Source organism: Gymnogyps californianus, chromosome 11 (assembly GCF_018139145.2).
Source record: "Gymnogyps californianus isolate 813 chromosome 11, ASM1813914v2, whole genome shotgun sequence".
Taxonomy (NCBI): Eukaryota; Metazoa; Chordata; class Aves; order Accipitriformes; family Cathartidae; genus Gymnogyps; species Gymnogyps californianus.
The window spans coordinates 783,050-797,415 of record NC_059481.1 but is presented as its reverse complement, the minus strand read 5'-3'; the positions used below and the strand labels follow the sequence as shown (position 1 = coordinate 797,415).

At 60.8% G+C, this 14,366-nt stretch overlaps 1 protein-coding gene across 1 annotated transcript in view; it reads left to right on the top strand.

Annotated features, from left to right (window-relative positions):
• Nucleotides 1-10,318, top strand: part of ZNF609 (zinc finger protein 609) — a 58,515-nt gene extending 48,197 nt beyond the window's left edge. Inside the window, exons 3-9 of the mRNA XM_050903204.1 lie at nucleotides 4,625-4,712; nucleotides 5,105-7,457; nucleotides 7,800-8,166; nucleotides 8,341-8,516; nucleotides 9,117-9,333; nucleotides 9,538-9,616; nucleotides 9,808-10,318. Of these exons, the coding sequence (XP_050759161.1) occupies nucleotides 4,625-4,712; nucleotides 5,105-7,457; nucleotides 7,800-8,166; nucleotides 8,341-8,516; nucleotides 9,117-9,333; nucleotides 9,538-9,611 (3,275 nt within the window). The 3' untranslated portion in view covers nucleotides 9,612-9,616; nucleotides 9,808-10,318. The remainder of the gene's footprint in view (nucleotides 1-4,624; nucleotides 4,713-5,104; nucleotides 7,458-7,799; nucleotides 8,167-8,340; nucleotides 8,517-9,116; nucleotides 9,334-9,537; nucleotides 9,617-9,807) is intronic.
• The last annotated feature ends 4,048 nt before the right edge of the window (nucleotides 10,319-14,366 follow it).

Here is a 14,366-nt window from a genome sequence, read left to right as displayed (position 1 = left end):
AGGTGCTCCAGGCGCCGGAGCAGAGATTCCCCTGCAGCCCGTGGGGAAGACCATGGTGAGGCAGGCTGTCCCCCATGGAGGTCCCATGGAGGTCCACGGAGGAGCAGGTATCCACCTGCAGCCCATGGAGGAACCCATGCCGGAGCACGTGGATGCCCAAAGGACGCTGTGACCCTGTGGGAAGCCCGCACTGGAGCAGGCTCCTGGCAGGACCTGTGGCCCCATGGAGAGAGGAGCCCATGCTGGAGCAGGTTTGCTGGCCCGGCTTGTGACCTCGTGGGGGACCCACGCTGGAGCAGTCTGTTCCTGAAGGACTGCACCCTGTGGAAGGGACCCACGCTGGAGCAGTTCATGAAGAACTGCAGCCCGTGGGAAGGACTCACATTGGAGAAGTTCGTGGAGGACTGTCTCCCGTGGGAGGGACCCCACGCTGGAGCAGGGGAAGAGCATGAGGAGGAAGGAGCAGCAGTGACGACGTGTGATGAACTGACCGCAACCCCCATTCCCCATCCCCCTGTGCTGCTCGGGCAGAGGTGGAGAAATCAGGAGTGAAGTTGAGCCCGGGAAGAAGGGAGGGGTGGGGGAAAGGTGTTTTAAGATTTGGTTTTATTTCTCATTATCCTACTCTGATTTGGTTGGCAATAAATTAAATTAATTTCCAGTCAAGTCTGTTTTGCCTGTGACAGTAATTGCTGAGTGATCTCTCTCCTCACTGGGCAAGGTGGCCCTTGTGGCGGCCAGCCCCTGCCCCATGGTGTCCTCTGCTCTCCTGGCAGCAGCAGGCAGAGCTGTTGCCTGACGGCCAGGCGACAGCTTTGGGTGTTGTGTCCTGAAGCCTGGGCGCTACGGGTCAGGGCAGGCTCCCTGCATGCGAGCAGGGCTTATGGCAAAGCTGGAGCATCCCAAAAGTGATGCAGCTGGAGGGGAAATGAATTGAAGAAGGGACATCCTAGAGCCAGGGAATCCCAAAGGTGATGCAGCTGGAGGAGAAGTTCATGGAAGAAGGGGCATCCTAAAGCTAGGGGCATCCTGAAGGTGATGCAGATGGAGGAGAAATTCATGGAAAAAAGGACATCCCAAAGCTGGGGGCATCCCAAAGCCGGGGCATCCCAAAGGTGATGCAGCTGGAGGAGGAATTCATGGAAGAAGGACCTTGAATGCCTCCAGGAGCGGGAGGTTTGGTGGTGCCCTGGAGCAGGATCAGTGCAAGCTGGATCCCTGCTTCTGCTCACCGGTGCAGATGGGATGGGGAGCTACAGCGACCCTGGATCTGAGCTGCTTCACAGACCTGCAGGCAAACTACCTCTCCTTGGGGTTGGAAATGCCACCGGCTGTCGGCCCATTGCCTTGCGGAGGTCCCCTGCACCCCAAAATTAGCGGAAAGCTGGCAGAGCTCTAAGCGTCTGTCCTCTCCAATTGCAGAGGCAACATCTCCTTGCTCCCCACAAGGCTGGGGATGCTCCTCCAAGCACTCTAGCACCTCTAGCACTCTAGCTCCTCCAAGCACCCCACGATGGCTTGAGGACCTGCCCTTGCCAAAGACAGCTCAGCAGCATCGTGGCTGGGTGATGTTGAGCCACGTGATGAACTGGCCATGCATGGGTCTGAGAGCGTCCCTGCTCGCCACGGGCGCTGGCATGCTGGTTTCTTAACAGGGTTTGGAGATGTTCTTGGTTGGGGTTGGGGGCTTCATCTTTGCAAAGGGGGGAAACGTGGCCCAGGTCTTGGGGGGGGACCTGGGCCACATTTCCCCCCGATGCGATGGCTCCTGGTGCCCACAGCCCTGGTCTGCAAGCAGGCACCACCACCTACGTTTTAACGTGGAAGAACTGCGCCCCAACAGGGACTATCCATTGGAAAGGCTTAGTCTGGTCTAATTTAGGGCTGCGTTGGGACAGAGGACTTCATGCAACGTTGTCCTTGTCCCTCCCACGTCTGCACCAGCTGGCTGCACCCATGGAGCCTCAGCTCCGCTGCTACAGAGCACCCATGCGGGGACTGTACAAAGACCAAGTGGTGCTTTTTTGCATCCCCCTGCTCCCTTCATCTCTTTACCTGTTTTTACAGGATTCTCTCTTACATTGCCTTCCTAGACAGCAACCTGGCACTGTCAACCCACCGTTAATTTTTCCTGCCAGGGTACAATTCTGCGGTGGTGTGAACACTCAGCGGCCGGGATGCTGAGCGGTTTGCATCCAGGTTTGGGTGGTATCGATTGCTTAAGAGCTTCAAAGGTGTCACCTTCCCATGAAACCAGGTGGGACTGGAGTTATCCGGATGGGATTCCTCCTCTGCAAGAGCATCATTGCCAGCTCTTTGTGCATGAGCATCTCCAGCCTCGGGGATGTGAGGGCATCGCCCTTGCCCTGCCTGTGCCTGCTCATCATCCTGCCACGGGAGGGGGACGCGGCGGGTGAAAAAAGCTGCTTAGGATCTATCCCCGGGGTTTAAATTGTCCTGGGTTATTGTTGGAGGATTAGGAAGGGATTTGGTATGATTGGTTGCAGCGGGTTAAATATAGGCTGGTGTGTGTTGGAGGGTTGACGCTCCAACAGGGAAGGGAGGGACGGCTGTGTGCTGGCTCGCTTCGCCCCTTCGTCTTTCATCTCTCTCCTGTGATCGTGGTGGCGGGGGAAAAAAAATAAATGCCAGCACGTCCTTTCTAATATCGCACGCTGGCCCCGGGATGCACAAGAGACTCCGGTGGCTTGTCGTGCAATTAACTTCCAGAGGCGCACGTGATCTTCGCCGGCTTCAAAGAGGGATTGAACCAGCACTGGCTGCGCAGTGGGGAGGGCAGAGGGAGCTGCTCCTCCGAGCCCCGTGGCCGGCAGGATGGGGTCTGGGTTAGGGCTGCTGGTCCCTCAGCAGCTGCTTGGTCCTTCTGCAGCTCCTGGGAGCATCCCGCGGCAGCTCCGCGGAGGTGTCCTGGGGATGGTGGGTTTGGGTTGGGGCGCAGGATGCAGCCAGCAGCTTCCCTGGGTTTTAAGAAAAGGGGGGACAGGCTCCTGCCTGCCAAAAAAAGCTGCATTAGAAGGAAGGGAGGTAGAAGACCACCCTCTGCCTGTCCTACTTAGGATGCCTGGAATCAGCATCCCCCTCTTTCCCAGCGCTCTCTCCCTGCGTGGGGCTGTGGGCTCCCAGCAGTTGGTTTCGCCGCTTGTTTCTACCCCGTGTCATCTCCAGCGTCACGTCCTGGCCATGTCCGTGTTAAGGCAGGTCCCCAGCACCTTCCTCCGAAGGCAGGACCCAGCCTCTCCTGCTCACCGGGATGAGCCGGCTGTAGGTCTTGGCTGTGTGCCGGCACCGTGTCTTCCTATGACCTGCTCCCACTGGAGCACCCAACATTTTGCAGGAGAAGGAGAAAGAGAAGACCTGCATTTCATTTCTCTTTCCGAAGGAGACCCACATGTCGGACCTCGGCTCTGTATATTATCGCCGCCAAAGCCTGCAGCTGGCTGCTGGCACAGCACAACAGGGGATATGGGCTGAGATTTATAAACATGCTTCAGGCACAGCTGCTCTGGGCTCCCTCGGCTCCATCCATCTCCCGGGGCTGCGCGGCTGTATATCTCACCGCGCTCATCGACCCTTGCAAACGAGTTTCCTATCTCCTGAGTTTTACCTTGCTCAGGTAAATGAGCTCAATGCAATGGACTCCGCTCCCGGTCAAATTAGTTCTGTGGTAATCAGAGCGGTCCATGGCGGGGAGGATCATCCCCAAAGCTGAGTGATGCTGCGAAAGACCCCTCCATCTCCAAGAAGAAATGCCGGGGGTCCGCGTCCTCGGTGCGGGTGTGAGCCAGGCTGCTTCTCTTCTTGAATTGACATGAAAAAGCTGAAACCACCAGGTTTTCCAAATGCTCCATGTCTTTGCTCTGCGATGGGAGGAGATAGGGCCCCATGGGTGGTTCTCCAGGCAGAGATACGGGGCTGATGGGTGTCCCGGGGGGTGCAGGAGCAAAGCAAAGTGGGGGGACAAGGGTTGTTCCCCCAAGGTTGGGTTTTCCTGCCAGGGTTGGTCGCCTGCATGGGGATGCTGGGCTCAGCTTGCCATCTAGTGGTAATAACAGCCTTTTCTGGAGAGCCGTGGGGTTCACGGCTGCGCATGGGGGGTCATAGCCCTGCTGGGGGGTCTGCAGCTCCGCGTTGGGTCCGCAGCCTTGCTGGGGGCTGTCTGCATCTCCCCCAGGGGGTTCCCAGCCCTTGCTCCCCAGAGATCGCCTTCCCTACCCTACCCGAGCGCACATGGAGCCAACGTGGATCTTCAGGCCCCCCCAAATCCTGCAGCCCTTTGGGGGTCGCTGGTTTTAGCATCCCTGTGAAAATAGGGAAGAGCACTGAGCGGCTCAAGGAGGAGAGGTTGGGTGGATGCTGGCCAGAGCCGTGCTGAGAGAGGGGATGAGCTGGGGGTCTCCAGCTCCCATCTTAGTGCCCAGAACCCGCAGTCTCACCTCTCCCAAGAGCCCAAGACCCCTTGTCCGCCTTCCTCCAGCCCTAGAGCTGAGCTCTTCCTCCTGCGTATCTTGAGGGGTAGATCCCCCTTTGCCCTGATGCCCAGGGAAGGGCGAGAAACCATGAGGTCACACCTGGCCCCGTCTGACCCTCTTCCCTCGCCTTACAGGTATGCTGGTGGTCAACGTCACCTGGAGGAACAAGACGTACGTGGGGACGCTGCTTGACTGCACACAGCACGACTGGGCCCCTCCCCGGTAAGCAGGCGGTGGGGTCCGGCAGCGCTGTCTCAGCCCCCTTCGCCCAGGCGCACAGGGCAAACCCAGCCACGTACGGCCCCCGTGGCACCCAGTACACTCTGCCCTGTGCCCATGGGGCTGCCCGTGGGGGTTGGCATCTCCTCCTTGCCCAACTGAGCTGCTCCCGTGGCTCTTTGCCCCTGTGGTCGCAGGCTCCCTTGTCCTAGAGACTGGTGACGGTTGAGCATTTGCCAGTGGACCTCTCCAGTTCCTCTTTGCTGGTCGGTGTGGGGGATGAGCCTGCAGGATTGATAGTGAGGGGAGGAAGGGGGTCCCCACCGCACAGTGGGGACAGCATAGCCTGGCACAACTGTCTTTCTGTTAAAACCTCCTTGTCCTCCTCCCGGCAGGTTCTGCGACTCTCCCACCAGCGACCTGGAGATGCGCAACGGCCGGGGCAGGGGCAAACGCATGCGCCCCAACAGCAACACACCCGTCAACGAGACTGCCGCCGCCTCAGACAGCAAAGGGACCAGCAACAGCAGCAAGACCCGGGCGGGAGCCAACAGCAAAGGGCGCCGGGGAAGCCAGAACTCATCGGACCACCGCACGCCGCCCGGCGGCACAGCGGAGGACGTGAAGGCCAGTCCCTCCTCCGTCACCAAGCGGAAGAGCAAACCCCTCTCCGACATGGAGCTGAACTCCAGCTCGGAGGACTCCAAGGGCAGCAAACGCATCCGCACGAACTCGATGGGCTCGGCAGCCATGCCACCCGCTGCGGTCAAGGTGGAGCCGGCTGTCCTCGACCGAAACTGCCCTTCTCCCATCCTCATCGACTGTCCCCACCCAAACTGTAACAAGAAGTACAAGCACATCAATGGGCTGAAGTACCACCAGGCCCACGCGCACACGGACGACGACAGCAAGCTGGAGGCGGATGTGGACAGTGAGTACGGCGAGGAGCCCTCCCTGCACGCGGACATTGGGAACTGCAACGGTGCCGCCGTCTCTCAGAAGGGCTCACTCTCGCCGGCTCGCTCGGCCACCCCCAAGGTGCGCTTGATGGAGCCCCACAGTCCCTCCCCGTCCAGCAAGTTCAGCGCTAAGGTCCCCTGCAAAAAGAAGCTGGGTGGGGAAGGAGACACCGACCCGGGTGCCCTGTCCAATGACGGCTCTGAGGATGGTCCCTCAGTGGCCGATGAGACGAGTAATGATGGCTTTGACTCTCTGGAGAAGCGATGTGTTGATAAGGACAAGTCAAAGAAGGCATCTGGTGCTAAGCCGGAGAAGATCCCTTCCAAAAGCTTGAAGTCCGCCAGACCCATTGCGCCAGCCATCCCCCCCCAGCCGATTTACACCTTCCAGACAGCCACCCTCACCACAGCCAGCCCCGGTTCCTCCACGGGCCTTGCCACCACCGTGGTCCAGACCATGCCCAACAGCCCTCAGCTCAAACCCATCCAGCCCAAGCCTACGGTGATGGGAGAGCCCTTTGCGGTCAACCCTGCCCTCACCCCTTCCAAGGAGAAGAAGAAGAAGGACAAGAAGAAGAAGGAGCCCAAGGAGGTAGAAAACCCTTTGACTCCTGGCAAAGCCTGCAGAGCGGAGGAAGGCAAGAGCCCTTTTCGGGGGGAATCCAGCGACCTGGGGATGAAAGGCGAGGGGCTGCTGAACGGCTCGTCCGACCCCCACCAGAGTCGGCTCGCCAGCATCAAGGCCGAGGCGGATAAAATCTACAGCTTCACCGACAACGCCCCGAGCCCCTCCATCGGTGGTGCCAGCAGGCTGGAGAACACCAACCCAGCCCAACCCATGACCCCGCTGCATGTTGTCACCCAGAACGGGGCAGAGGCGAGCTCGGTGAAGACCAACAGCCCGGCCTACTCAGACATCTCCGATGCCGGGGAGGATGGGGAGGGCAAGCTGGAGAGCGTGAAGGCAAAGGATCCGGAGCAGCTGGTCAAGGAAGGCGCCAAAAAAGCTCTTTTCCCCCCACAACCGCAGAGCAAAGAGTCTCCCTACTACCAAGGCTTTGAAACCTACTATTCCCCCGGCTACCCCCAGGCAAGCCCAGGGCCCTTGAACCCCGGCGGCCAGGCCACGGCTGAGACGCAGGCCTTGAAACTGAAGAAGGACGAGGAGCAGGAGAACCCGGAGGTGAAGGTGAAGAGCGAAGGCTGTGAAGAGAAGAAGGCAGAGCTCGGCAGCTCCAGCCAGCAGCCCTCGGTCATCCAGCAGCGTCCCAACATGTACATGCAGTCCCTCTACTACAACCAGTACGCCTATGTGCCCCCCTACGGCTACAACGAGCAGGGCTACCACGCTCACCTGCTGAGCACCAACCCTGCCTACCGCCAGCAGTACGAGGAGCAGCAGAAGCAGCGGCAGAGCCTAGAGCAGCAGCAGCAGCGAGGGCTGGAGAAGAAGGTGGAGCTGGGCTTGAAGGAGAGGGAGGCAGTGCTCAAAGAGGAGTGGAAGCAAAAGCCGCCCATGCCCCCAACGCTAACGAAAGCCCCGAGCCTCACGGACCTCGTCAAGTCAGGGCTGAGCAAGGCCAAGGAGCAGGGAGGTCCCGACATGGCCAAATCCGTCATCATCCCCAAGCTAGAGGACTCATCCAAGCTGTCCAGCAGCCAGGTCGCCGAGGGGCTCAAGGTGAAGCTGAGCGAGGCCAGCCACCTCGGGAAGGATACTGCTGAGACGAAGGCTGGCTCTGAGTGTGGCCGGCAAGCGGAGGTGGACCCTGTGCTCTGGTACAGACAGGTAATGCCCGCCCGCTGCCCGCTCGGCCCTGCCCGCCAGCCCGGCGGTGGGCTTTCTCCTGGAGGAAGCCCCTCTCCGTGGCTTCGCTGCAGGGTTTTGCTGGGGCCATCACCTCAGAGAACATGCATTGTCCTCTGCGCGTGATGGGTCTCCATGAGGTTCCCTTGGGGCCAGCAAAAGGATGGAGCTGGGAGGCCATGGATGGGCCAGGGAGAGCCTGGGGAAGGGGAGTGGGGTTTGCTGGTCTCCTCCAAATCCAGCCTGGTTTTGGGACAGGCAGGGCTGGGGGACAGGCAGGGCTGGGGGGAGGCAGCTGCTCTGATGGTTGGATGGTTCTTGCAGGAAGCCGAGCCCCGGATGTGGACCTATGTGTACCCAGCGAAGTACTCAGACATCAAGACGGAGGACGAGCGGTGGAAAGAGGAGAGGGACCGAAAGTTGAAGGAAGAAAGAAATCGAAGCAAAGAAGCCACATCCAAGGAGGATGGGAAGGAGAGCACCAGCTCCGAGTGCAAACTGACCCCCACCGAGGAGGCTCGCATGGTGGGGAAGGACCCCAGACCCAGCGTCCACGTCCCTGTGTCTTCACCCCTCACGCAGCATCAGTCCTACATCCCCTACATGCACGGCTACTCCTACAGCCAGTCGTACGACCCCAACCACCCCAGCTACCGGGCCATGCCCACTGTCATGATGCAGAATTACCCAGGTAGGGAACCGGGGCCTTCTCGGGGATGTCCCTTCTCAGGCTGTCCCTGCTCCCGGAGCGGGGGACGGCTGTGGGACATCCTCTCGCACGTGGCAGCAGACATACAGAGCCGCATGCTCCCGCTGTGCTGCCCGAAGACTCCTCATGCCCTGACTGCTTTTTCTCCCCCCCCAGGATCATACCTACCCTCCAGCTATTCCTTCTCCCCGTACGGGAGCAAGGCGTCCGGGAGTGACGACAGTGACAAGTCCCGAGCCAGCCCCAGCGTCAGTTGTAAATCCAGCTCGGAGTCCAAGGCCCTGGACATCCTGCAGCAGCACGCCAGCCACTACAAAAGCAAATCACCCACGGTGAGGGTCAGGAAGGCGCTGGCTTTGCCCGAGCTCTGTGCGTGAGCTTCAGGACGGTCCCCGGATCCTATAACCAGCCTGGAGCAACTCTGCGTGCCGTGGGGTTTTTGATGTTCCTGCTGCATGTAGGAGACCCGGGGCCATGGAGTAATCCCACAACGTGACCCGTTTGGGATGGACAAGCCAAACCTGTGGGCAGGGCTTGCCCAGGGAAGCGCTGGGGCTGCTCCAGGCCCTGCGGCAACCGGGTGACGCTTGTCCTCAGCCCTGGAGCTGGTGGGTGGGATGCCAGGGGCTGTCTCCATCCCACAACAGTGTAGGGTCCTGAGCTCCTCCTGGGCTGAGCTGGGAGACGGAGCTTTGACACAGTGAGGAAAGAGCTGCCCTCAAACAGGACCTGCATCCTCCCCACCGCTTTTGGGCTGGTCACCGGCCACCTCGTCATCTCCCAGCAGCGTTGTGGGGAGCCTTTGGGCAAAGGCGGGGGGAATATCAGTCCCGATGGGGCAGCCCCAAGTGCCCGGCATGGGTCCGATGCTACTCTGCGCCCCGGGGTAGCTGGTAGTGTCCCTCAGCGTGCGTCTGCTTTCTCCTCTCCAGATAAGCGAGAAGACGTCTCAGGAGCGGGACCGCAGCGGCTGCGGGGTGGTGGGAGGCGGCGGGAGCTGTAGTAGTGTCGGGGGAGCCGGCGGGGGAGAGAGGAGCGCTGACCGGCCCCGCACCTCGCCGTCTCAGCGCCTGCTCTCGACGCATCACCACCACCACCACCTCGGGTACTCGCTGCTGCCGGCACAGTACAACCTGCCCTATGCAACAGGTGAGAGCCGAACCTCACCCCGGCACCCAGCCAGGGCCGCGGGCACGGCTTGGGGGAGCTGGGAAGGAGCTGTAGCCACCTTTGGGCAGTGTGAGCCCTTGTGCTGAGCTTTGCTTTGACCGAATCTGGCACTTTCCAGCTCCCCCGGCACGGCTGGGTGCCCGTCCCGGGCTGCTGGCTCCTGACGCCACTTCTCCTCCGCAGGTCTCTCCTCCACAGCCATCGTTGCCAGCCAGCAAGGCTCTGCTCCCTCCCTATACCCACCTCCCCGGAGGTGAGAACGGTAAGGCTCTACTCCCACGGCACCGGCACGGCCACCCTGCTTCGCCTGCGGGCAGCCAGGCCGGGGCGGAGGTGGCCGGGACGGGTGCGCAGGGGGTGCCCTTGAGGGCAGAGGGTTTGGGGTTTGCCCGTCGCCCCGGGGCTCGCGGGGCTGCTGGCAGCGGGAGCTGACTTGACCTTGGGTCGTGGCAGGACGTGATGTGCCGGGACGCCTGGGCTGTACGAGACATGTGACTGGCTCACATGGGGAAGCGCTGGAGACTCCTTTAGACATCAGTTGAATGGTGTTAATTGTTCTGCTTGACGTTCCTGCCGTGATCTGAGGCAGACTCTGTCTTCTCCCCCCCGTCGGACACACACTGACTCCCCCCTCTACACCCTCCCCTTTGGTGAGTGGGCGAGCTGGTACCTGCGGAAATATTTATTCTACTGGGCACCGGCGCTCGGGATGGAGGTGACTCGCCTGCCTGGTGCATATGAAGAGGAAACGGAAGCACTGAGGTTTCTCGATGGATTTGGGACCCCACCACGTCTCTGCGAGCTGCTGCTTCATGATGGGGCTGAGCGCCACGGGACTAGGGGCAGGCAGGGGCGCTGCCTCCTGCCTGCTCCTCGCCAGGGCTCAAAGCGTGGGGCCGAGCCTGCCGTGGAGTCGCAGTCTCAGGAAAGGAAGGGCTGGCTCACGCAGAGCCAAGGTGGGTGTCGGGGGCTGGTGTGGGCCTGGGGGGTGGGTGTCAGCCTGGCCAGAGGCGGCCGTGGGGCATGGGGATGTGCTGCATGTGGGGTGCACCCTCTCCCAGTCCCACGGCCGATCCTGCACCCCACAGCACCCCACCACTCTGTGCCTGTGTGGGCAGGAGCCACCAGCACATGGCCGATGGCCGGAGCGGTGGGTTGGGGGAGCTGGGGGCTGCTCTTGGCCCCGGTGAAGCAGCCTCTGCCCCGCTCCCCCCCCCCCCCCCCCCCCCCCCCCCCCCCCCCCCCCCCCCCCCCCCCCCCCCCCCGGGTGGCTGGGGCTCGGCAGGGCTGGGGGCAGCCGGGTGCAGAGCTGGGGTCTGTGCCCGTCACCCAGCTGGCTGCCAGGGTGCCTACCCAGTGCCTTGCACGGTCCAGACCTACCTGAAAAGCTCATGCCTGTGGCTTTTGAGTTGGTTTCTGAGCTGTGACTCTGCAAACCCCCGGCCTTTCCTCTGCCCCCCCTACCCCGGCAAGTGCTCCCCAAACCCCGGGACAGTGCATCCTGCTTGGGGGCAAGGGCTGCGGCTCCCCTTCACATCCACCTTCTGCTTTTAAGGCGGCTTTCCCCAGGCTGTGGGCAGAGCCCAGCGAGGAAGAAGCACACTTAGGCTCTGCCAGAGGCACTTGGGGCTGTGCCGGTTCCCCCCTCCGGCCTCGTGCCGGGGTTCGGGGCACCAGGCCCTGGAGGAAGCCGGTCCCCGCTCCTGGCTGCTCCCCAGCGCCCAAGGACAGGGGCTTTCTGGTCCTCTGCTCCCCCAGGCCCAGAGCGGCTCTCCCCAGGCCGATGCTCTACCTCGGCCCCGCAGCAGCCGGGTCACCCCGGCTCTCTCCCCGCCTCTCCCCGCTGCCTGGCCGGGGGAGCACGGGGGGGGCCATTGGTCTCGGTTGTGTGTGTGTGTCCGTGTCGCACCCGGCCCCGAGGGGCCGCTGTACCGGGATGCTCTGCCCGCCGGGCTCTGTACATACTGTAAAAAGCAATTGTTTGAAAGCTGTTGTTTTGGTTTTGTTTTCTTTCCCCGTACCCTGCCCCTCCCCCCCCCCCCCCCCCCCCCCCCCCCCCCATCCCACTTTACCCAGTTGGAAAGGAGGCGCTCGCTGGTCTCAGCGCTGGTTCGGGTGCTGGCAGCGCGGTGGCCCCAGCCTGCTCTCGTTATCAACTCATTTTTTTTTTTCTTCCACTCTTCGTTGTCTTTGCAAGGAGACGGGGCCGCGTGGCCCGGCACGCTCCTCGGGGACGGGGTAGGTGATGCCAAGCGGCGGCTCAACCCACCCCGCTCCTGTTAAGAGAGCCACATGCAGCCACTGGGCTGGGGACCAGAGGGGTCGGGGTGACGGGGGGCGCCCCGCATCCCACCCGTGGAGGAGCATCCTGCTGGCTGCACCTTCCTCCAGCCTCAGCCGGTCCGGCAGAGCCTGGCTCCCAGTGCAGCCAGGGCCCACCAGCGGCTCCAGGGGCGCAGAGGAGGGTGCCTGGGCTGGGCTGGGGGGGGGCGATGGGTGGGTGCTGCAGGCTTTGCTGGCAGTTGAAGGGGGTCGGGGCGGGCTGCTCCCCACCTTCCCAGTTGGGTCCCAGTTGAGTCTCCCTTTAGGTGTTAAATGAAACAACGGTTTATGCAGAATAGGTTTGAGGTTTGATGTTTTCCAGGTTTTCCTGGTCAGTTCTTGCCCGTGGGGCTGGCACCCTGGCTCCCTGCAGCGGTGCCACTCCCCTGCCTGGGGGGTCCCCTGCCCGTGGGGTCCCCCTCCCCAGCCCCAGCCCACCGGGCCCCGCGGGCGGCTGGCCAGGGCATCAAACCGTTGGTGTTTATAGCTCTTGTTTCCATTGGCGTTGCTGTGTTGGGTTTCATTTCAGTCTTCCTGATTCTGCCCTTCTGTAAAGTGTACATTATTACCAAGTTCCTTGTTTTTTTATATATATATATATAAATATATATATATACAAACTGTACTCTTCTTGCCTTTGTACATTTGGGCAAGGAGAGAGAATAAATCTTTTTAAGAGACAATCACAAACCTGTGAGGGTGGCTTTTTCTTCCTGCTCCCCCAAATTCTGGTCCTTTGTCCCCAAAAGCTGCGACCAGTGCTTTTTGGGGAGGGAGGGAGGGGGTCCCCATCTCTGGGGCATCTGAGAGGGCTTAAGCAGACCTGCTGCTCCTGATGCCACGCTCATCAGTCCGCGGTCACCGAGGCTGGAGTGGGGTGGGGGGGGTGGCCCAGGGGGGCAGCTGGTCCTGCCCCCCACCACCCTCCTGCTTGCTCACAGGCCCTGTGCACCTGGAGCCGGCCCCTCCGCTCTGCCACCAGCACACACAGCTCCACCTGGGGATGCGGCAGCCAAGCTCAGCCATGACAATTTGGGTCAGAACCTGCCCCCCAGGCTTGAACCCCTGGGCACCAGCTGCCCCATGGCCCGCCATGGTCCTGCCCTACACCAGGCAAGCCCATCTCCATCGGCCCAGGGAGCCCCCTTTGGGGGAGGCAGCTGGGGGACTGGTGTGCCACAGGGCAGAGCTTGGCTCCTCCAGCTTTGCCACGGAGGTGACCTGTGCAGGAGGCAGCACCCAGAGAAATCAGAAGCACCTTTCAGATTTGCAAGAGGGTATTTCCGAAGACAGTCGATGATCTGAGACCTCTACATTTGACCATGCTTGCTTGAACGAGGGCAGGGGAGTATTTGGTACTTGGCAGAGAAACACATGCACTGGCACAGCCTCGTAACTGCAGAGCTCAGGAGATCATCCTCACTCCACCCACCCACAACGAGAACCTTACACTTTACCAGTCAATTTTACCAGTAAGGAAGGAGCAAAGTGGTTCCCACCCCATCTCATTAGGGATGGGCCAGTAGAGGAGCACCAGGGTGGCAGTGGGGCCCTGGGAGGCACCCACCAGCCCAGGGAAGGAGTGGGGGCAGCTCCAGCTACAAGAAGGGATAAAACTTGTCCTTTCAAAAGCCAGAACTAGAAATCGGTGTTGTTTCAGCTAGGGAATAGGTGCAAGGTCTCCTCCATCTCCGCACCGCACCTGGAGCAAGGACAGGAGGGGCAAGGCCTGTTGTGGAGCCGCAGCCAGCGCTAGAGGGCCTGGTGGCCCCATAATAAAAAGCAAGGGCAGAGCTGTTCCCACCAGCACAGCCCAGCCTCTGATTTTAAACCAGACTTAGGATTTAATGCCCCACTGAAGAGGGAGTAGAGCCACCAGCCCTTTCATTTCATTGGAGGGGAAGGAGGGAAAAAGAGACACAAACTTTAAGATGATTTATTCACACAAACTTGTATCCCAGCCCCACCTCTCTCCCCCAAACAGAAAACACTGACCATGACGTTTATGGAATGGCTCGGCTTCAGCTTTTAACAAAATCCTCCACAGAAGGGCGAGAGCACAACAAAGCACACAAAGGACAATTCCACACGCAAGCAGACAGGCCAGGAAGAGAGCTCACGGCATGCCTCCAGGGCACAGTTTATAAATACACCCTTCTCGTGTGGCCTTTCACAGCAAGCCAGCCAGGTTACATCCACATGGCACAAAGACAAGAGCACAACCTCACTCTCCAACATTAGAAGGGGCAGGGTTGAAACGTGAGCGACGACTGCCAGCACCACAGCCCCATTCCTCCATCCCGGGAAAGCCCCCGGACGGGCAGAGCATCCCACCGCGACCGGCAGAGCCATCATCCACGCCTGCCCCAACACGCAACCCCCTTTGGTTTGGATACAGCCGTTAGCTCGGTGTCTCAAGTCTTGAGATCATCTCTTTGGAAAGGTGAGGAGGAAGAACTGAGGTGACAGCCACGGACCTGCTCCGTACCCCTCCTTGGGCAGAGGATAAAGGCGTGAGCTTTTTTGGCTCTCCGGACCATCACAACCATCACACCACCGGCAGGTAAGGAAACGTTCCCCCAGAGCAGAGGTATTGCTCCGAACACTCGCTTGACCCTCCGAAACCATCGCAGCACTACGGGAGGCCCACCAGAGGCTCTGTTCCTTTCAAATAAGCAGCCCCAGCTGTG